Here is a 24,947-nt window from a genome sequence, read left to right as displayed (position 1 = left end):
TAACCGTTATTGCCTAGAAAGTTAACCTTGTAGATTTGAAGAAATGGGAACTCTATGGGAAATTACTGGATAAAGTCCCTCCAAATTCTGTGATAGCCATTGACTGACAAAGACAAGCATATATATGAATGTCTAAGTGTCGATTTACTTATATGGAGGACGTTGTCGGAAATAAGAATGATTGATGATTTGGTTCAATAAATATCAATGACACTTTGAAAGGCAGAAGGACATTTACTTTGGGGCTTCTGAAATCCGTGTGCCAATTTATAAGTCAAAATAGATGAACTAGTGATCGCCAGACAATGGCTCAAGTCGCGCTCAAACTTGTTAGTTTTGGTCGCTGCAACCTCACCATCCTTGAGGGCTAAGGACGGAGGGAAGCCTATAGGTCTATCTGCTGAGTCATCAGTAGCCACTGCCTGGCCCTCTTTAGTCTTAGATTGTGTGGAGAGGGGGCTTGGGCGCTGATCATATGTCTCTAGGGCATTATCCTGTTTGATAGGGCAATGTCTCTGTCCCTTACCTTTGCCATTCATGAATGACTTTTAAACCTTTGTTCTAAGGAGGGAAAGGTGAGATAGGTGAACACTGAGCTAGATAGATTAGGCAGGAACCTGACATAAGATTTGAGACAAGTCGTAATGTTTGAGATATGTGAAACAAAATATTCTTTCACAGATGGTTTTAGAGGTAACGGATAATTTTTTCTTCATTTCTATAGAGGATGAACAATTCTTTCACATTTTATTTTATAGAGAGCTGAGGATTATCTCTTACATATTTTAAAAAAAACTTACATATCTAAAAAAAACTAGAGATTCATTAAATTTAGTGAGAACTGGCGATTGTTTCAAACATTTCATTTTGAATAATTTATAAAGTCTCATACGAATAAGAGAAAATGAGTCTGTAATGCTTCATTTTAGCAACTAGGACTTTATTACATATATGATTTAAGAGATAACTGATAATAGTCTTTCACACAATTTCATAGAGAACAACATAGTTGCCTTATTCAAATTCAGAAAAAGTGTAGATATTTCACACAATTTCTAAGAGAACTAAACAGTTTTCCCATGATTTCAGAAATACATAGGGAGTTATCAATGCTATTTCATGAAAAAGTTTGGAATTTTCCCATGATTTCAGAGATACATAGGGAGTTATCAATGCTATTTCTTAGAAAACTTTGGAATTTTCCCATGATTTCAGAGATACATAGGGAGTTATCAATGCTATTTCTTAGAAAACGTTGGAATTTTCACAATTTCAGAGATACATAGGGAGTTATCAATGCTATTTCATAGAAAACTTTGGAATTTTCACATGATTTCAGAAATACATAGGGAGTTACCAATGCTATTTCATAGAAAACTTTGGAATTTTCACATGATTTCAGAGATACATAGGGAGTTATCAGTGCCATTTCATGGAAAACTTTGGAGATTTTCATACAATTTCAGAGATCCATAGGGAGTTATCAATGCTATTTCTTAGAAAAATTTGGAATTTTCACATGATTTCAAAGATACATTGGGAGTTATCAATGCTATTTCATAAAAAAATGGATTTTTCACTTGATTTCGGAAATACATAGAGAGTTATCAGTGCTATTTCATGGAAAACTTTGGAATTTTCACATAATTTCAGAGATCCATAGGGAGTTATCAATGCTATTTCTTAGAAAACTTTGGAATTTTCACATGATTTCAAAGATACATTGGGAGTTATCAATGCTATTTCATAAAAAATTGATTTTTCACTTGATTTCAGAAATACATAGGGAGTTATCAATGCTATTTCATGGAAAACTTTGGAGATTTTCATACAATTTCAGAGAGAAATAGATAGGGTTGATTTCACACAATGTTCAAGAGTATTATAGAGTTTTGTTCACTGTCTTTTACAGCCAGGGTCTTTTATTTCTCCTGGGGTGTCTTTCCTGGGATGTCTTTCGTCTTTCTCTTATAGCAAACCCAACAGGAAATCTTGAAGAATAACCTCTACGAGGGTTTTCAAGTCTTTTAGATTCTTTCTATTAAGTATCTTCTCTTATAGGCCCCTGTAGCTTTTTAAAACCCGGTATGTTTTAAACTGATTGTACATGATATTCATTCATATGAGGTGACATTTTTACTGATAACATTTCTGTAGGTATGTATCTTCATTCAATCACAAACAATTTCTCATTCTTACATTCAGTTTAAGCAGGCATTTCTACCTAACATTCAATTTCACCTTCTTTTGATAATTATGTGTTTAAACAAACTTCCTTTAGTAATTAGAATTCTGTGAGACATAGCTTTTCTTGCATCAATACATTCTCAATTATGTGTTAGATAAACTTTTTTTTAGTGTTTAGAATTCTGTGAGACCTAGCATTTCTTGCATCAATACATTCTCAATTATGTTTTAGATAAACTTCCTTTAGTGTTTAGAATTCTGTCAGACTAAACTTCCTTTAGTGTTTAGAATTCTGTCAGACCTAGAATTGTTTTTGTCAATATATTCTCAATTATGTTTTGAATAGACTTGCTTTAGTGTTTAGAATTCTGTCAGACCTAGCATTTCTTGCATCAATACATTCTCAATTATGTTTTAGATAAACTTCCTTTAGTGTTTAGAATTCTGTCAGACCTAGCATTTCTTGCATCAATACATTCTCAATTATGTGTTAGATAAACTTTCTTTAGTGTTTAGAATTCTGTCAGACCTAGCATTTCTTGCATCAATACATTCTCAATTATGTGTTAGATAAACTTTCTTTAGTGTTTAGAATTCTGTCAGACCTGACATTACTTTCATCAATACATTATATGTGTAGTGATATTCTTTCCATTTTATTTACAGTTGATAACATTCTCTTTCCTTCCCAGCCCCCAACACCCCAGAAGTAGTGTCCATCTTTCTCGCAGTGGCCCTCCTTTCAAGGCCACCTTAGTAGTAGTGAGAACAGCATACAAAAGTAACATGATCACAGATTCCTTTCAGAGTTTTATTTCGTTTGATTATCATCTAATCCAGTTGCTTTTCCATTTTAATTTTCAATACCCTGTGATTTTACATAGCATGGTAAAAAAAAAGAAACCTTTTTTTTTTTACCTTTAATGGTACAAACAAGAAAGTTCCTTTTAATCCAATGGAATCATCTCTTGATATCATCTGACTCACCACTTCTGTAGAGCAGAAAGTGAGGTGGATATGTTCCTTAATGTGGTTCCTGCTGCACCAACCATAAATAAAGAGCATCATTGTAAATAATATGTGTATTAATTTGGGAATTAGAATTCCAAAGCAAAAATAAGATCTTCCTTTTTATGGATGATAGCAGTATCTGCATTCAGGAACATTCCAGCTATCAGAAACAGAAACACTTGAATACAGTGACGCAAAAGGTTTCCTCCTTCCATGTTTGGACATTGCTGTTGTAAGGAGCCTCTACTACTAACTCAGAATATTTCCTCTCTTCCATTTTCTTTAAAAATTATAACGTTGTTTACAAACATTTACTCTGGAAATACATTTCTCCTTATAACCATTTTTGTCTCTAGTTTCATACCCAATAATGATAACTTTCTTACCTTTGTCCTTGTGTTTAGTTTAGGTTAAATTATCCTTTCCCAGAATGGCAATATCTCTTTGAAGAATAAGAGCCATTCTCAGTAATATACCTTTCTCTGTGGACGCACGTTTCTGTTAGATTGGTTCTTTGCAAAAGCCTTTCTCCTTAAAAACCTTCCCTGACAACTTTCATCAGAATTATCATTCCTCCTGAAATAGCTCTCCAGGATTTTCTCATTGTTATCCTTCTTTGAGCATTCTGCGTTAAACTCCATTTCTCTTCTGAAACATGCTTCAATAGAATCACTGTTGCCTCTGAAAAGAGAGCTCATTATGGAACGCCATTTTATCTCTGGAAATCCCAATCCATGTCAGCCAACACACCGAGGCTGGAGTGAGCCTCAGTTCTGCACCGTAGTCTTGGCCTGGTCATCGTTGTGTTTACTCCTTTTTTACTGTGACCTATATCCACTGCAATGTTTCTTTTAAATGATATATGTATCCTAGCTTAATAGAAGATATAATTATCACATTATTTTGCAGTATCTTTATTACTGAATTTCACACCAACTGAATATTTACATTTTGCACATAGCTTGAGACAATTATGTTTGTTTGGTCCATATAATATTTATTTTATCCTTTTCATATATTTTCTATTTTCACTTCTTCAAGCCTTGTGGCAATATAATGTCCATTAACCTAAGATACATACATAATTTAAGAGAGTCCAGTGGAAATAGATCACAGTAAAAAGAAGTACGCAGCGGTGTGCGAGTGGACCGTTAGGTTGCAACTGAGAAGTGAGGTGAATGCAACTAAACTTTATTAAACAGACATCGAGCATATATACCCGGACTTGCGAGCAAGAACGTCACCAAAATTCAAACAAAATAAAACATGAGCTAGTATGCTTACACAGGTTGGTCTATTATCAGTGCAGGGAAGAGCGAGTGATACGACAAAAAATAGCAAAAGTATTACAGTGTACGAAAAACGTGAGGTACAATGGTGAGCTGGGCTAGACTATGGTGCAGGACTGGCAGGAGAGGTGAGTGTGGCCCAGCATGCATCATCACTGACTCCAGACTCGGTGTGTTGGCCAACTTCTCTGAATGGATCCCAGGTTACACCATCCTCTTTGTCGGATGTTTTTCGTTGATCTTCATGTCATATTTTTTTATTGCAGGCAGCACATCCTTTTGCCTCCTCTTCTGATTGAAGGCTGTTCCCTTTTCCTATATCCTTTCTGTCGTTACACTTTTCCATAGAGCTGATTCCTTTCTAGGAATGGGTTAATTTGTGTACTGTTTATTGAAAATGGCTTCCCAATGAGTTATGTTTCCTCCCCAACGACTTATCTTTCCCTTGTCGTAGATTTCCATGACACCCTTCTCTCCAGAAATACATTACTGTGGGATGTCTTTTTCTCTAGATTGATATTTCTACAGAACACCCATTTCTTTAAGTAGACCTATCTATGGGGTAGTTTTCTCTCCTGTAATATATTTCTTGGGACATCTTTCTCTTTAGATAATCTTTATCAAACACCTTTTTGTACAGAACACATTTTTTATTGGGCATCTTTCACCCTTGCTAATCTTTATTATGGAACAATTGGTCCTCTAGATAGATATTTGTCCTGTTTTTCTTTAGATAGACATATCACATAGACATTTCTAAGTTACGTATCTTTTTAGACAGGCAATCCCATTGGACATCTTATATAGTGCATCTACCTCACTCAATACGCCTTTCTCTCGAGGTTCGCCATTCCATGCATCTTTGTTCTCTGAACTACATAGAAGTACGATTCCCCTCAGAACCATCTATCTTTTCTCCTTATTTACTTGCTCTACTATCTTCTTACCTTGGAGAAATACATTTTATTGAATTATCCATCATTATTCTGGACATAATATTTTCATTATTTCAACTACATTTCCTTTGAAGAGCCTAGACTACGAGGTTATATTGTGTTGCATGTGATCATGAGCATATAGCACTACTTATCCTTTCTTTTATCTTTTATTTCATCCGAGTAGATGGAAATGAGTTCATGACAGTTATGTTATTAGTTGGAATGCTCCAAATTTTTCTATTTATTTAGTAGAATTACAAATGGAAGTAGTATCTTTTTAATTAATCCATAGAATGTTATAGGGTACATGAGACAAGTTTACACCCATCACCCACCAGCAGATTTATCGCTTGTTTCTTCTTCTTTCCAAGAACATTACGCCAAATATTCTTTAAACAATTTGAACCTTTACCCATTACTATCTAATTCCACTAACTTTGTTACACAGAGCAAATAATTATTCTCCACAGTTAGCGTTGCCTCTATTCTGGATTGCATTTCAGCGAAAAGTGCAACAAACATGAGCGAATAAATCATCTGTTCACTTTCTACCGGAAACTCAAATTGTCTTTTTGATTCTCCTCAAGAGTGAATGATTTATGGTCCCTTTCAAGGAAAGACTAAGAGTTTAGATTTGTATCTTTTTTTTTTTTCAATCCAATGTTAACTACCAGCCTTTCTTCTACCAGCCTTTTTTTTCTGTGTCTAATGAAAGTCAGTTTATTATATATAAATGGTTAGACAAATGTATGAACAGTCACGGATCCATAAATATCGCAGACATGGAAAATGTTCCCTGATTTTCCTACCACTTCACCTTATCTCCTTTCAATAATTTTATATTATTTCTCCCATACCAGCTCCCTATGTCAAAGTTTACCTTGTGGATGGGAAGAAGTGTGTGGCCAAGGCGAAAACCGCGACCGCGAGACGTACTTTAGATCCCCTGTACCAGCAACAACTCATCTTCCATGAACGTTATTCAGGATGCGTTCTACAGGTACTTTATTCTCTTCTGTCTTGCCAACTGTGATAATTTAGTTTTACGCCACCTCCTTATGGTGCCTCCGAACTGTGTATTGCAGGAAAGGTAATATCTGGGTGAGACCTCCTTGCTCTGTGTATTGTATTGCTAGGAATTTGACATCGCTCTTTTCTTGACAGGTGACCGTCTGGGGTGACTACGGAAGAATGGAAGGCAGGAAAGTCTTTATGGGACTAGCGCAGATCATGCTGGATGATTTGGACCTTTCAAACATCGTCATTGGTTGGTACAAACTCTTCGGGACCTCATCACTGGTGTCGCTCCCTGCATTGACTCGCAGGGGTTCCATGGCCAGTCTAGACAGCTTCGGGTAGAAGATAGCGAATGGACACCTTTCGGGTGGCCATCAAGACATAATGAAACAACGCCATGCCTCCACGTCCTCTACTTCCTCCTCTCCCTACTGTTCTTCTTCTGCCATTTGGGATCAAGCACGTACGTGCCTGCTGCTGCTGCTGCCGTTGCTCCAAAATGCTCGTGCCCCGAAGACCTCCGCGGAAACTAGTGCGAGAATTGATTCAACGACACTTTTGCAATTGCCTGCAATGTTGCCAATCAAGCAGAGTGTGAGGCTATTCATTGGGTGCTCCATTTTATCTCTCGGTTTCAAGACTTAGATCTGACACTTACTGCTTGTGTTGCAAATATTGCAGAATTGCATTCTATGAGGCTCAAAGATATCATCGATTTGCAAGAGTGGAAACTTGGAAGGTGGTTATTATTATTATTATTATTATTATTTTGGGGTTACTGACTTGCCCCAAAAAGTGAATCTCCTCTTGCTGCAGGGGCAATGGTTGGGGCCAGCATCTCCACAAAGGCCCAGCTGGGCACACGGGTACCAGATCAACCTGGGGCCACAACAGCCCCTCCTCCCTTCAGGGTAGCAGCCAGCCACAGAGATTTTTGGAGGGCCTCGGATAACTGTGTGGTTAGCCTGGGGATGCATATTCTACTCGTACCCCTCCGAGACACCACAGGGGGAGGGGAGAGGGCCTCAGCACTTCAGTTACACACCAGGACATTGCCCAGTGCACCCCTTCCTCTGACACCCTCCACCTTGTTTTCCTTCTCCTTCCCCCTAACCCCAACCTCCCCTCAACCCCTTCCCCTCCTCCAAAGAACTTCCCATCATGTGGACTCTCATCACGGGAATGCCTTGAGAGCAGATTTTTTTACAAACCATGATAGTAGTACCTAACAATACCTTCTCCAGCCTGCCCCTGCCTCGCTTAAGTAGGAGGGCATGGCCTTTGTCACAATGCTTGTGATTTTGACTAAGTGCTTTAAATAATATTACAGAATAGAATTAATCATGTGTGGAAGTTTGCTCCATAGAAAAATCTAACCCTTATTAGTAATGAGATGACCTGATTAAATCCTAGACCATCATCTTCTCAACTCCACTCCACCGCCATCAATTCTTCCCATCCCATCTCGTTCTTCTTCTTCTCTCGTTCTTTATACAGTACGTTTCATTTAAGCTCCATCACTCGTCTTACAAATCAGTGGTTTCAAGTGATTATATGGATCGGATTTTGGGGGGATTTGTCCTTCGACTTAAGTACGTCCTATCTGGCTGATTTTGGATCTGGTTTTCCAAGACACTGTTATCTCAGAACCCGGACTGACATTGTGTTAACAGCTTTTTCCCTTAAGAATAAGAGTTGTTTGTGTTACCATCTGTTCCTCCTTTGTGTTACTTGTGTTATTATCTTTTCCTCTTTGCGTTGACAAAAAAAAAATGATTAACTTAGGCCTCTAAAGTCTGAAATGACTAGCATTATTGCAGCCTTTCCCCAATCCTGAGCTCCTCGTAGACTAAAACCGTGTATTCAATTCCTGGAATAACTATGTAATAATTCTAAAACTAAAACACCCAAAGGCTCCTTCTTTACTTGCAATTCAGATATAAATATATAAAAATATATACATAGATATATATAAGCATATAACTACTTCTCCAATATACAATCAATACCCAATCTTATACTTGGATCATTGCAGCGGCCATAGAGAATGCTCTGTGCTGCAAGATTTCACCAAACTCACTCGACTTTTGGTTGGCTGGAATTCAAAAGCTACTGTTTCTCATGATTCCTGTGCTAGGGAACTCCTTTCCGAGCTAGGGGAAATCTTTCTCATGCTAGGGAAATCCACCGCTCTCATTTCATTGGGATGACATATCTGTCCTCACTTGACCACCCCTCTTCGCAGCATCATAGCTTTCTCTCCCTTTGTTATCTGTCTGTTTGTCAGGAAGTCTTTCAGCTTACTCCTTCTGTTTAAATCCCCATATTTTCTTTTTTGTTTCCTTTCTTCCTCGTGGATTTATATCTCTGCCTTCCTTCCCATCCATTAGCAGTAGGAAGAACCCCAAATCTCTAACCCCCCCACCCCCCACCCCTCATCCCTCACGGACCCACTTTCTGACTTTTTCTCCTCGTAGTAGTACCTCTGTCTCATCCTCTCGAGTCCCGTAGTTGTAGGAACATCCTCTTTTCCATCCCCATATGTGAAGGACGTTTGGACCCGGACTTGATATACATCAATCAATCAACCTGTCGTCATTGAGCTCGTCGTAAAGTCTTGTTCGATTCCTTATTTATCTCTCTCTCTCTCTCTCTCTCTCTCTCTCTCTCTCTCTCTCTCTCTCTCTCTCTCTCTCTCTCTCTCTCTCTCTCTCTCTTTTCAGTTCTTTGCGTTTACTTTCTGTTCGTGTCAACGAATGAAATCAAAGGCTTTTTTGAACCACCCCAATTCCCTTTTATCAACCTTTGACAAGTTTATCCTTTTTGGCTGGGATTCATTCCAGTGTGTCCATCCTCATAATTAATTAACAAAGCTCACACGCACATGCAGACGTACACACACACACACACGAACATACACACACACAGATGGTACACATTGGAATCGAATGTAGGCTTCCAGAGAGAGAAATTTTGTTTGTTTCCTATTTTGATCATACGTGACAACATTGATTGTTTCTATATGTAATAATAATATTAATAAAGATAATACTAATACTAATACTACTAATAATAATTATAATATAATAATAATAATTATAGCAGACACCCAACGGATGGACGGACCGTACCTTTTGTGGGTGCGTCACTCTCTCCCTTATCCTTACCCTTATCCTACTCTTCCCCTTCCTGCTCCTGCTCCTCTTTGCTATTCTTTCTTTCCCTGTTACTTCTATTCCTCCTCATCCTCCTCCTTTCCTCCTCCTCTTCCTCCTCCTCCTCCTCCTCCTCCTCCTCCGGTGGTGGTTCTGTGATCTCTTCCTGTGTGATTTTACTCTAATTTAAGTCATTAAACTCCGATGTAACTTGAAGGATTTTTGCATATCGGTATATGAAGTGTTGGTTGTGTGTGAAGGTTTTTTTTAATGGTTAATGACTGAAATTTATATATACATATACATATATAAATATAGTATATACAGTACATGTGGACGTTACGGAATGCTAGTCTTGTACAGTTTTTAATTCCCCAAAGGTGATGTAACAGACTGGAAAGAGAGAGAGTTTAGCGGTTGAAGAACCTTCGAGAAGGACAAAGCAGAGAACGAATGGTCTATGTCAAAGGATCTCTTTATATCACAGTAGGATGATATATAATTGCCTTTTTATATATATATATATATATATACTTTACACCGAAGCTACTTCTTCAGCTCCTTCCTTCTCCTACTTCTTCATAAACACAAATTTCCTCTGATCTCTGAACCAACTTCTAATCATTATGGTTATTATTATCATTTACCCAAAGAGAAGCATAAAAAAAAAACTTCAACGGATAACAGGAATTACTAAAAGCAGACTGGAAACAAATAATCACTTTTCTTTTAGCATAAATGACCGTAACCAGATTGCTACAGATGTTGTCCTTTACTTATATCAAAACCCTGTTTTGATAACAGCATCAGTGAACAGACACTGGCCCAAGTGGTGTGTGGATGCAAGTCAGCTTCGTGCAGTGAAACACCGACGATCTTTGTATTGTGAAATTTTTTTCGATCGTGTCAATGATGATTATAATGTGTAGTGTACGACGATGATAGTGACAATGACAAGAATGATTATTACAATGATGATGTGGTGACCATGTGGTGACCAAGATGTTGTCCACATTTTGTGATGGACTAAATCTTTCAGCAGAACAAGATCCGATTAAAACACGGTTTTGACAAAGTAAATGTGTGTCTGTATATTTGTATATCTTCCTCTTTGACATAAAAATAAAAGAATCTGTGATCTTCTTGAATGAACACATCAGAGCAAATGCAATTCTCTCGTTGAAGAAAAAAAACGGTGACAGTTCACAGCCAATGATTAGTTATATTGATCAATTATATGATATTGTCTTCATCAACTCCTATCGGAATGACGACTCATTGCCTTCAAATACATCTCTGATTCCAAGATGAAAGGCACTCTCATTTTCCTCTTCTATTTGCTGTGGGTTTTTTTTGTTTGTTTTTTTTTGGGGGGATGGGGGCCGGGTGTGCAATGATAGTTGGGTGTGTGATGGTAGTTGGTTATGTGATGATAGTTGGTTGTGTGATGATAGTTTTGTGTATGATGATAGCTGGTTGTGCGATGATCGTTGGTTGTGCGATGATGGTTGTGTGATGATAATTGAGTGTGCGATGATAGTTGGTTGTGCGATGATAGTTGGTTGTGTGAAGATAGTTGGTTGTGTGATGATAGTTGTTTGTATGATGATAGCTGGTTGTGTGATAATAGTTGGTTGTGCGATGATAGTTGGGTGCGTGATGATAGTTAGTTATGTGATGATGGTTGTGTGATGATAGTTGAGTGTATGATGATAGTTGGGTGTGTGATGATAGTTGGATTTGTGTTGATAGTTGGTTGTGTGATGATAGTTGGTTGTGCGATGATAGTTGTGTGTATGATGATAGTTTGTTGTGCGATGATAATTGGGTGTGTGATGATAGTTGGTTGTGTGATGATAGTTGAGTATGATGATGATAGTTTGTTGTGCGATGATAATTGGTTGTGCGATGATAGTTGGGTGTGTGATGATAGTTGGGTGTGTGATGCAAGTTGGTTATGTGATGATGGTTGTGTGATGATAGTTGGTTATGTGATGATAGTTGGTTGTGTGATGATAGTTGGTTGTGCGATGATAGTTGTGTGTGTGATGATAGTTGGGTGTGTGATGATAGTTGGGTCTGTGATGCAAGTTGGTTATGTGATGATGGTTGTGTGATGATAGTTGGATGTGTGATGATAGTTGGTTGTGTGATGATAGTTGGTTGTGCGATGATAGTTGTGTGTGTGATGATAGTTGGGTGTGTGATGATAGTTGGGTCTGTGATGCAAGTTGGTTATGTGATGATGGTTGTGTGATGATAGTTGGATGTGTGATGATAGTTGGTTATGTGATGATAGTTGTGTGTATGATGATAGCTGTGTGATGATAGTTGGGTATGATGATGATAGTTGGTTATGTGATGATAGTTGTGTGTGTGATGATAGTTGGGGGTGTAATGATAGTTAGGTGTGTGATGATAGATGGATGTATGATGATAGTTGGTTGTGCGATGATAGTTGGTTGTGTGATGATAGTTGGTTATGTGATGATAGCTGTGTGATGATAGTTGGGTATGATGATGATAGTTGGTTCTGTGATGATAGTTGGATGTGTGATGATAGTTGGGGGTGTGATGATAGTTGGTTGTGTGATGATAGTTGGTTATGTGATGATAGTTGTGTGTATGATGATGGCTGTGTGATGATAGTTGGGTATGATGATGATAGTTGGTTGTGTGATGATAGTTTGTTGTGCGATGATAGTTGGTTATGTGATGATAGTTGTGTGTATGATGATAGTTTGTTGTGCGATGATAGTTGGTTGTGCGATGATAGTTGGGTGTGTGATGATAGTTGGGTGTGTGATGCAAGTTGGTTATGTGATGATCGTTGGTTGTGTGATGATAGTTGGTTATGTGATGATAGTTGTGTGTATGATGATAGCTGTGTGATGATAGTTGGGTATGATGATGATAGTTGGTTATGTGATGAAAGTTGTGTGTGTGATGATAGTTGGGGGTGTAATGATAGTTAGGTGTGTGATGATAGATGGATGTATGATGATAGTTGGTTGTGCGATGATAGTTGGTTGTGTGATGATAGTTGGTTATGTGATGATAGCTGTGTGATGATAGTTTGGTATGATGATGATAGTTGGTTCTGTGATGATAGTTGGATGTGTGATGATAGTTGGGGGTGTGATGATAGTTGGTTGTGTGATGATAGTTGGTTATGTGATGATAGTTGTGTGTATGATGATGGCTGTGTGATGATAGTTGGGTATGATGATGATAGTTGGTTGTGTGATGATAGTTGGTTGTCCAATGATAGTTGGTTATGTGATGATAGTTGTGTGTATGATGATAGCTGTGTGATGATAGTTGGGTATGATGATGATAGTTGGTTCTGTGATGATAGTTGGATGTGTGATGATAGTTGGGGGTGTGATGATAGTTAGGTGTGTCATGATAGATGGATGTATGATGATAGTTGGTTGTGTGATGATAAATGAGTATGATGATGATAGTTGGTTGTGTGATGATAGTTGGATGTATCATGATAGTTGGTTGTGTGATGATAGTTGGTTGTGTGATGATAAATGAGTACGATGATGATAGTTGGTTGTGTGATGATAGTTGGGGGTGTGATGATAGTTGGTTGTGTGATGATAGTTGGATGTATGATGATGGTTGTGCGATGATAGTTGGTTGTGTGATGATAAATGAGTATGATGATGATAGTTGGTTGTGTGATGATAGTTGGGGGTGTGATGATAGTTGGTTGTGTGATGATAGTTGGGGGTGTGATGATAGTTGGTTGTGTGATGATAGTTGGGGGTGTGATGATAGTTGGTTGTGCGATGATAGTTGGTTGTGTGATGATAAATGAGTATGATGATAATAGTTGGTTGTGTGATGATAGTTGGATGTGTGATGATAGTTGGTTGTGCGATGATAGTTGGTTGTGTGATGATAAATGAGTATGATGATGATAGTTGGTTGTGTGATGATAGTTGGATGTATGATGATAGTTGGTTGTGCGATGATAGTTGGTTGTGTGATGATAAATGAGTATGATGATGATAGTTGGTTGTGTGATGATAGTTGGATGTATGATGATAGTTGGTTGTGCGATGATAGTTGGTTGTGTGATGATAGTTGGATGTGTGATGATAGTTGGGGGTGTGATGATAGTTGGATGTGTGATGATAGTTTGTTGTGCGATGATAGTTGGATGTGTGATGATATTTGGGTGTGTGATGATGGTTGTGTGATGGTAGTTGGGTGTGTGATGATAGTTGGATGTGTGATGATAGTTGGGTGTGTGATGATAGTTGAGTGTATGATGATAGTTGGTTGTGTGATGATATTTGGGTGTATGATGATAGTTGGGTGTATTATGATAGTTGAGTGAGTGATGATACTTTGGTGTGTGATAATAGTTGGTTGTGTGATGATAGTTGGTTGTGTGATGATAGTTGAGTGAGTGGTGATAGTTGGGTGTGGGATGATAGTTGGGTGTGCAATGATGGTTGTGTGAGGATAGTTGAGTGAGTGGTGATAGTTGAGTGAGTGATGATAGTTGATTGTGTGATGATAGTTGGGTGTGTGATGATAGTTGGTTGTGTGATGATAGTTGAGTGAGTGATGATAGTTGATTGTGTGATGATAGTTGGTTGTGTGATGATAGTTGGATGTATGATGATAGTTGGTTGTGGAAGGGGACGCTTGCTACGTAGTACCTTTAGAACCACACAAGGCGCTCACAGAATGTCTGGTCAGTCTCTGTCTTGGCCTGAAGTAACTGACATGTCTGTGAATTTAAGAAAATATTAAGCCATAATTTAATAGTAAAATGAAGTTAATATTCATGAATTATGAACAGACATGTATATACACCACATTAGGATAATGTAAAAGGATAACATTGGTATATTTCGCTTTTACACGGCCGAGTTTATTGTTTTTTCTCAAATATATGAAAAGGAACAGTGAAAGGATGTCTGTGCTCAAACTAGACATAGAAGTAAGTGAATGTCTCTCATTTATGTGCAAAAATCACAAGAATGGTTTATTTGTGCCTCTGTTCACTAAAGGTAAAGTACTGGCAAGTGGTAGACTCACTGGCCTGTCCTGAATTACTTATAACAGAATGTATAAGTAAATTATTGAAAAACAAGGTTTGGTTAACCCAATAGCTTTTGGAGGTTTGGTTAATCCAATAGCTTTTGGAGGTTTGGTTAATCTAATAACTTTTGGAGGTTTGGTTAATCCAATAGCTTTTGGAGTTTTGGTTAATCCAATAGCTTTTGGAGTTTTAGTTAATCCAATAGCTTTTGGAGGTTTGGTTAATCCAATAGTTTTTGGAGATTTGGTTAATCCAATAGCTTTTGGAATTTTGGTTAATCTAATAGGTTTTGGAGATTTGGTTAATAACATACGTTCATGCAATAATGATCAAGAGTCTACGTCTACAAGGTATACTCCAAAATAAGATGAGTGGTAAGTACTTGTCCTTCAGTATTGCGCTACATATATTGACTTCAACATAAAAACCGGAAATTAATATCAAAATAAATAAAGTTTGAAAGAAATCGGTCAGAAATAAGACTCGGAAGTGATTCCATTTCATGAATATTTTGTAAAGAAGAAGGGATATGTTAAAGGACAAATATCAAAGTTAGAATGGCTACTGAAATACGAGGTTTTTGAGTGTATAGTTTAGAAAAACTTCTGTGATTCTTTCCTGATAAAACTTTACTTTTACTTCAAACTCGATACTATATAGATGATCTATAGCAAGTTTTACTAGACGTAGGTAATAAATTTCATAATATCTTTATTTTAATTATATTACTATTATTTTGTCTTCCTGGCTACGTTACTTCAGTCGTATGACAGTAACTACCATTACAACAAGAACGAGTGAGCCAATCAGAACTCGCCACTTTTAAGCTCTCAATAACAAATATGAAGTAAGGCATATTTCCTTCTTGTCTGAAACAGTTATACTTCGTCAGTGCCGCCTTCAGCAGTCAAGGTCCCATAGCTCACGTACAGAACACTCGCAGACTCTCGTGTTTAGGAGAGATGACAGAAAGAAGTGATATTTTTCATTCCCTGTGAGGTAGGCTAAACTTAGTCGCTTTTCTTTTGTTTTCTCTGTCGGTATGTCACTTATCCTTGTAAGAGAATTTAATTTCATACAGGAGAAATTTGCAACTTTTGGTTCAAGTCTGTAGCTAATAGGTTTTTTTTTTACCTTTGACATCATTAAATACTTGTTTATTGATTCACGTGACTAAATACTTTTTGTTTCTTAATTAGGTTTAAATGTGATTACTAAAGCAATTGATTTCCATTTTAAGATTTTCCTAATGAATCCACTATGAAATCGACTCGTTGTTTAAGGAACCAAGCCGAAAGTGGACTACTTTTTACTATTCTCAATCTTGAAACTAATTCTCTATCAGGAACGCAGATCTAAATCCCAGATAAAATCTTTATTTGTTTTGATAATTTACCTATTTCGTGATATGGGAGTTACCCTCACAAGATGCATCTTACAGAGGACAAAGAGTATGCGAGTTACATTTGTAGTTATCAAGAAATATTAAAAAGGTCTCAATTTATGATAGATATTCGTGACTCGACAAAAAAAGAAAATCAAAGAAGATGAGAAAGGTAATGTAATTAAATCTCTCAGTAATTTCAGTTTTTCTAATATTTGGAAGTTGTTCTTGAGTCCCCTGTTCACTATCCAGCTCCTAAACATGTAAGTGACGTGATTTTGTAGCGACCGTTACAATAGAACTGGTAGGCTAGACTTTAGATTCCGTCTTTGACTAGGAAAACTTAGCATCAACGCACCTTTGGGTCTAAAGGTCACTCATGAATGGCAGAGGCAAGGGACAGTGACATTGATCTAGCAATTAGGATAATGCCCTAGAGACTGACCCTATACTATATGATCAGCGCCCAAGCCCCCTCTCCACCCAAGCTTAGCATCAACGCACCTTTGTGAGTTTAAAGGTCACTCATGAATGGCAGAGGCAAGGGACAGTGACATTGATTTAGCAATTAGGATAATGCCCTAGAGACTGACCTTATATTATATGATCAGCGCCCAAGCCCCCTCTCCACCCAAGCTAGGACCAGGGAGGGCCAGGCAATGGCTGCTGATGACTCAATAGATAGATGTATTGTCTCCCCCAAAACCCCCAACCTTAGCTCACAAGGATGGTAAGGTTGCAGACACTAAAGTCATGAACGAGTCTGAGCGGTACTCGAACCTCCGTCTGGCAAACGCCAGGCAGAGACGTTACCAATCAGGCCACAACAACTCCAACATCATAACAGTGGTTATGTCTTGGGGATCTCCCAATTGAGAACAAGTTATGAAGACAGAGATATTCACAACCATTAATACTACTATCAATAATTACAAAGTACTTTGTAATGCAATAGCACCTTGCAAATGGATAAAACAAAAACATCTTAAACTCAAAACCAAATCATTAAGATTTAATCGAAGTATTTTCCAGTTAGATTGCTTGAAACATTTAAAGGTTAAAGGTTTCTGGTTTCAGTTCCATCAGAATAGATGCTCACCAGAACGTCAGCCGGGCAAGCCCAACCCCCCACTGTGGTGCCCTACCACAGCAGTAGCCTCCCCAGTAAACAGCTCACACTCACGGCCCTGGGCATGGATCGATCTCTTGCCACGCGAATGCGAGGCAAACACGTTACCACTACTAGCCAGGAGGCTATGAAAAGAATGTTTTCCAGAATCTGAGAGAAAAGGGAATAGAAAGTTCTATGGAATAGATGCATTTCAAGGAATCTTGTTTTCAAAATTGAATAGGAAGATTCACTGTTTAATTTCAGTTTTTCCCAGATCCCAAAAACTTTTCTTAAACAGAAGCAGAAGATTGGATTTTATCGGTGTCTTCCCATCAGAAGGTATAACCCTAAAACGAATGTTTCATCAAATTAACTTCATATAGTCTAGATGGTTACTCTATAGTGGTAATCACTTAAACTGACCACAATGAAAGAGTTTCGCCTTTAATTGATCGATGGTGTAAAGACCAAAAGGGCTTGACTTTAATGCTGTCTAAATTTAGGTTAGTAATTTAACAATGAATGAGAAGGGATAATGCTAGTCGAAAAAACAAACGAGAAGTAATCCTACACATCCCATTCGATACAGGCTATTGCTATCTTACAGAGTTATTATTATTATTATTATTATTATTATTATTATTATTATTATTATTATTACTACTAGCTAGGCTACAACCCTAGTTGGAAAAGCAAGATGCTATAAGCCCAAGGGCTCCAACAGGGTAAAGTAGCCCAGTGAGGAAAGGAAACAAGGAAAAATGAAATATTTTAACACCATCACCAAAATAAATATTTTCTATATAAACTATAAAACTTCAACACAACAAGAGGAAGAGGAATGAGATAGAATAGTGTGCCTGAGTGTACCCTCAAGCAAGAGAACTCTAACCCAAGAGAGTGGGAAACCATGGTACAGAGGCTATGGCACTACCCAACACTAGAGAACAATGGTTTGATTTTGGAGTGGTGTTCTCCTAGAAGAGCTGCTTACGATAGCTAAAGAGTTAACAAAATAAAACAAATTGATTCGCAAGAAAAGAATATATCTGTCGATGGTTCCCAGCTATTTGTCCGGTAGGAGTAACTTTTTTCATTGCTTTAGTAATCTACCTTAGGACTAGCTATGGTCCCCATTTCGAGGATTCTACTAGCAAACAGCTAGCAATGCAGAAATCAGTGAAATTGGTTTACACGTGGCTAAGCTCTGCAGACTTGGAATCTGTGGTTGTAAGCTCAGACTCTAGACACCTGGAAATCCTGGAATGTGGATCAAATGATAGTTATTAAAAATCCAGTCATAAAGTACTTTCTGGAATACGACCATATATATGATAATTAACATTAACAATAATGTAATTTTAAAATGAGATTATCCTTCATACCTTTTACAATATTGATGGTTTCTAGGTAACCATTCAGAAGGTGAGGTAGAAATAAACTTCCAAAAGAAAAGAAAATCTAAAACCTCATCCCATTTAAAAGCAAAAGAAAAAAAAATGCCGTCAGTGTCATTAATATTAACATTAAATTTCTAGCAATATCTTCTTTTGAGATAACTTTGATATTGTGAATCTTCAAAATTGAATTTTTTAGAAAATTCAATTAGCAATATGGCGAGTTTAGTTCGTTGCCTGCACCGATTTTCTGTCACCATTCTCTCCTAATGTCACAGACTACGGATCTATTTTAATGTTGTTTTATGTGTTATTCCGTCAATATTTTCTCTCGGAAATTCAAGTTCTTTGGAAAATTCAATTTTTCACGAGCTGCTTCTGCTTAGTAAGATCATAAAGTCGCTAGTTTTTTTTTTCATGTTTATAAAGTACTAATGCAATTCTGTGACGTGAATCTTTCGCCACGAAATCGGAGAGAGAATTTTTGTAGAATTTAACTACAACCGTTTTGAGATCAAGAAATTGGAAAAACAATCTGAATATTCTTTAATAAAAGTAATATCATTAATTGTGGATATCATACATCAGCTTTTGTAGTGGCATAGTTTCTTTAATAATAATAATAATAATGAAGGAACCTTGCAAGTTACGATTAGATTATTTCTGTAGGGAGATGACTTAAATACAATTGTTACCCATTAAAATTATCTGATTTCATTTTCTTTATTAGCCATTGCAGGTAACTTGTCCGTTTTCTTTTACTAGGAAGATTTTTTGAATAGTAACTAAGCTATTTTAATGCCAGCTAAATAAGTTTTAAGGTTTACGGTATCATACTGTTCACACAAGTTCATACATTTAGCCTTTTACTCATAGGTAATATCAACGTTACATACTTTTCTTTCTTTTAATATAATTAAAAAATTTAAATGGCATACGATTTTAAACTTATCACCTCATCTCCAAACAAAGTGTTTTAGCCTATCCAGGGTATTTTGAAAATCAATGTTGTTTTTTTGTTTTTTTTACGTAAATTACATTATTTACTGGCTCATTGCTTTGATACAAAGCTCGTTTCATCTCAATCATTTATATTGTAAATGAAATTTAGTAGATAGAAGTGATGGTGCCTCAAATTACTCCACATAAGAACAGTTTGAATAATGTTAGAGATATATCAAGAACTGACACATTTTAGCTGCAGGATATGCTGTACAGAGGTATATATTACGGTGCTTATACAAAAATATACGTAATTATCATACCTCCTCGCAATACAAAATAGAATATTAAAATGTTGAAATGACGACATTCTGATTGAGCGATCGTATCAGTTGATATCGTAAGCTATATTTTCTGTTTTGTTGATAAAATATAAAAAACAATATCTATGTAATCTAGGCTCATAGCTACATTATACAGACCAGCCCATTTTCGAAACAATAGGCCTAGTTCTAATTCTAACTATGATTTTCATTCATATATCCAAGACTATACCATGCAATGCGTAATTCAAGGTATGCAGTAAATTCTAGGTCTCAAGTTCCCCTTCATAAGGTCCAATACCACAGCTTTTTAGAAATTTCATTCCATCTGTAACGAAATTAGGGTTGTTGTGACCTTACTGGTAACGTCCCTGACTGGTGATTGCCAGACGAGGGTTCAAGTCCCGCTCAAACTCGTTAGTTTCTTTGGTCGCTGCAGCCTCACCATCCTTGTGAGCTAAGGAAGGGGGGTTTGATGGAACCTATAGGACTATCTTCTAAGTCATCATCAGCCATTGTCTGGTCCTCCTTGGTCCTAGCTTGGTTGGAGAGGGGTTTGGGCGCTGATCATATGTATATATGGTCAGTCTCTATGTCATTGTCCTTCTTGATAGGGGAATGTGACTGTCTTTTGCCTCTCCCATTCATGAATGGCCTTTAAACCTTTTAAATCTTCAATCAAATAGTTGAATCGGTGGAATTTCAGAAGTTCGAACTTGGTGCAAATTATTTTCCGTTGATACAAGTCTTGTCTCTTTGTTTATATGACGCTGGTCTGTTTAATCGTGTTACTTATCGTAATATTTTTCTCTTGTTTCTCTTTTGTTGTTTATTCTATACTTTTCCATTTCTTTTCGGCACGAGCCTGTTTCTCTTGCCAATGTCCTTAGGATTTCCAAATAGGATTGTAGCTTGTCTGCTTTTGATAATAATAGTAACAACTAGCTGTTGATGCCTTTATATGTTCTTGTATTTTTGTTGGTTACTTACTATCTTTTTATCATCTTTAGATTAATTTGTTGATCAAATTTAATTAATATGGTCTTTTTATGGATGAACAATCCTTCTTTGGTTATGTTCACACTTTAGATGATTGAAAATAATACCAATAATAATAATTTCTCAGGAATTTATCGAGTTCTTCAATTACATGTTGGAGAATGTTAATATTTTTATTGATCGTCTGGAAAAAAATTGATTAGATTTAGTTTTTGTTTCTGTCTGAATTTGATATTTAGTTTTGAAGATAGATAGTTTTGAGGAAACTTTCTACCCTCCAGAACGTCTCTGTTCCAAACAGTAGGAGGAGTAAAGTGCTACCTCTTTAAAACACTTAAATGGAACGAATGGCTTTTTAGAATAAAGGTTTGATTCAATCTCGTTGGAAATCATTCAAAACTATTATATGAATCAATAAGTTTCCTATAAACAAGTTAAACTCTTCAATTGAGAGATTTTGCCTCTACCATACATAAGTAAGTGCAAATATGGTGTAAACAAATTAATCATATGATTAATCTACGATGAAGCAGTCATTAGTAGAATATAAAACTGAAAGTGTTCTAAAAAGACGATTAGAAAAATCTTTATGACAAGCATGATATCATTTCCTGTCAGGAGAATCGTTAGACAGTATTTTAGTGATAGATACAAATGCCCATGTTTTTCTGTTACCATAGGCCAATTTCCACGTGATCATATATAACCAAAAGTCTGGTTGAATAAACCTTTACGTATCATCATCATCATCATCAGCCGTAACTAGTCCACTGCAAGACAAAGGCCTCAGACATGTTCTTCCACTCCCGTCCTGTTCATGGCCTTTCTATGCTAGTTTATACCTGCACATTTTCTTATCTCGTCAATCGTCTTCTCTTCCTTCCTCCTCTTCTTTAGCAATCTCTAGGAACTCGCTCTGTTATTCTTAATGTTCATCAGTTATCTGTCATTTTCTGTATATATCCTGGCCATGTCCATTTCTTTTTTCTTACTCTGATGGAAATACATAAAAACAGTGTTTTTCCTTATTAGTTATATTATCCTAGCGTTCATATTGTCTTTGAGTAATATTATTTCCATCATAATTTCTTTGTTTATATTGTTTTGAAATTATATTGTCTTCAAAATATAATTGTTTGATGGTTGTCATAATTTCCCGGCCATGTTGTCTTCGTGGTTACATTGTCTTGACGATTTAAGTGTGCTCTTATCTATAATGATACGCTGAGAAATTTTCTTCATTAATATATTTTTCTTCGTCTTTTTTTGGCTTTTTGTCCTTCCTCTATTTCTAAGATCTGTCATCAGTGAAAGGCCATTTTCAACTTCTTTGATTTTGAATTTGTATGACGCTATTGGGTTTCATTTTATTCATTTTCCTTTATTTGGTATTTTGTCAATTTTCTTTAGACTTGAGCTGTCCCTCCTAATGTTCCAATCTGATTCCCCCGTCTCCCCCACCCTACCCCCTTTTTTGGTGGTACTTGAGTTTTTGAAAATCCCTGGTGGGCCAAATTCATTAGGAAAGGACCATTTAGAGAGAGAGAGAGAGAGAGGAGAGAGAGAGAGAGGAGAGAGAGAGAGAGAGGAGAGAGAGGAGAGAGAGAGAGAGAGAGAGAGGGGGGGGGTATCCAAAAGTAGACAAAATTAAATGACTACGAAGTATGTAGCATATGTATGAAGAATTACCTAATCATTTGCACATTGAAACAACCACAGAGAGAGAGAGACGAGAGAGAGAGAGAAGAGAGAGAGAGAGAGAGGAGAGAGAGAGAGAGAGAGAGAGAGAGAGAGAGAGTTTTGATATTCCAATGATACGAAGACACCAACTGCTTGACTGATAAGTTAAGAATATCTATCGAGATTCTAATAGGTCTATAACAAAGAAATTCGTAGGCCTACTCATTTCAGTTCAGATTATTTGACTTAAAAACTGTCCGTGTTCCCATACGGTCACCAATAAATATTCTAAGTCACCCTTTTGTCCTAATTTCTTGCAAGTACCCGTTGTTTATTCCTTTCTAATAATTTTTTTTTTTTTGTATTATGAGCAGTGGAACTATTTTTTTTAAAGCTATTTTAAAAAAAACGTAACTATTTTACATTGGAATTTTAGGTAGACTTTAAGCTAATACATTAATACATTTTTTAGAAAACAGCTAAATTTAACATCTTTGACATTGCCTCATAGTTACCAATACTTCAAAACAAATAACTCCCGTCCGTTGCAATTTAACTATGAAAATCGTTGTTGATGATGAAATCAACTAAATAAATAATAACAGATTAATAATAAGGAATATTCTGACCCCAACATAATAATTTTCAAGTTATTCTTAATATCATTATAGTGTTTATTGTCAAGAAACCATTGCTTTATCCTTTTTCTGTGATCATTGGAAGCCCCAGAGGGCGTTTCTTTTCTTTTCTCTCGGGAGTTCAAGACAAATCATAGCAAACGTTCCTCCTTTGTTTTTCTTATCTTGTGTTCGCAAGGAATATAGTAATGGTTCATGCATCATTTTCCCATTGCTTTATCCTTTTTCTGTGATCATTGGAAGCCCCCAGAGGGCGTTTCTCTTCTTTTCTCTCGGGAGTTCAAGACAAATCATAGCAAACGTTCCTCCTTTGTTTTTCTTATCTTGTGTTCGCAAGGAATATAGTAATGGTTCTTGCATCATTTTCCCAACAGATCTAATACCCTGTAGATTGTGTGGTGAAGCATACTCGCATACTCTGCATCATTATATGTTAGAATGTGATAAACTTAGGGAATTTAGAAATGTTTCTATTAATGGTGTTACTGAGCAAGTTTGCTTTGTCTTAAATAATAATATCGCAAAAGAAATTGTTAACTAGTTTCCTAGGTTTTACTGGAATAGATAAAGGAGCATTGTAATAAGTTTTGTTGGGGATGCATTAGCTAATACATCCCATTTGATGTATCTATATGTCAATAAACTTTTTTGAATTTGAATTTGAATTTGAATCTAACAACGTGGAAAACTTGTTAATATTCAGGTACCATTTCCGCATTGAAAAATTAGTTAATATTATTATTCTTATTATTTGCTAAGCTACAACTCTAGTTGGAAAAGCAGGATACTATAAGCCCAAGGGCTCCAACAAGGGAAAATAGCCCAGTGAGGAAAGGAAATAAGGAAAAACTGCATAGTTGTTTCCGTTGAGCAATGAATTCCGTTGATATTGCAAATGTAATAGTTACATAATTATATTTCTAATTGCATTGATGTGGCTCTAGAATGTATATAAATGTAACATATTGAGCTATATAGAAAATTGTTTACTTTAAACATCTAATCATCTGTTGTTTTGTCCACTCGGATTAAATGCATTTCGAGAACCAATAATCAAAATAAATCATGAACGTCTACTTTATCCTGAACGACCAGTTCTTTTGACAGTACACCGAAAGGACTGTTGCTAAAATTGTCCAGATTTTACAGTTAATTCCTTACTTTCATTATATTCCGTTGAGTTTTAACGACAACTTTTACGTTTAAATAGCTCTACATTGAAATATAATTCAGTACAAGCCCTTCATATGTCTAAATTATGATTTCTTATATTGCTATTAAGTCACTCATTTCTGCGCTGATTTGTTTACGCACACAGGGGAAACCAACACTATTACCAGGTTAGCCAGAATATCTTGAGTCACCAGAAACAAATTTTGATGATACACAGAAAGAATTGAAGGATTTCACCCCGTTGCCATTTTCAATTTAGTCATTCAACTTTTATGAAGATTTTGATGAATTTTTCAAAAGCTTCGTAGACATTTCAAAACTTTAGTTCCTTTTTAGATTCTTTAAGATCCTTGGCATCAACAGTAAACGTTCACTAATGACGTCATACACACTGATCTGAAAAAGAGACTAGAAGGCGTATTCCGTTTCATAACTTTCATTATTATCATCTACCATGACAGTTTAGGTACCAAGAAAGATCGTATTTCTCGGATAGGAAACGCTGGATTTCCCTTTATGAAAGTGAGTTTAACCTAAACTAGTGTTTTAAAATGGTTTTTTGTTTTTCTGTCACAACCATTTGTATACCTGTTGGCATTGCAGACGTGTGTGTGTATGCTATCTGAATGTGTCTT

At 36.5% G+C, this 24,947-nt stretch overlaps 2 protein-coding genes across 2 annotated transcripts in view; one reads left to right on the top strand and one right to left on the bottom strand.

Annotated features, from left to right (window-relative positions):
• Positions 1-10,904, top strand: part of LOC137628834 (uncharacterized) — a 147,493-nt gene extending 136,589 nt beyond the window's left edge. The window contains exons 15-16 of the mRNA XM_068360077.1: positions 6,286-6,425; positions 6,590-10,904. Of these exons, the coding sequence (XP_068216178.1) occupies positions 6,286-6,425; positions 6,590-6,784 (335 nt within the window). The 3' untranslated portion in view covers positions 6,785-10,904. The remainder of the gene's footprint in view (positions 1-6,285; positions 6,426-6,589) is intronic.
• Positions 1-24,947, bottom strand: part of LOC137628836 (tripartite motif-containing protein 59-like) — a 281,529-nt gene that overhangs the window by 242,455 nt on the left and 14,127 nt on the right. The window lies entirely within an intron of this gene.

Source organism: Palaemon carinicauda, chromosome 36 (assembly GCF_036898095.1).
Source record: "Palaemon carinicauda isolate YSFRI2023 chromosome 36, ASM3689809v2, whole genome shotgun sequence".
NCBI lineage: Eukaryota > Metazoa > Arthropoda > Malacostraca > Decapoda > Palaemonidae > Palaemon > Palaemon carinicauda.
Note: the sequence above shows the minus strand (reverse complement) of the source record. Positions and strands in the feature narration are given on the sequence as shown.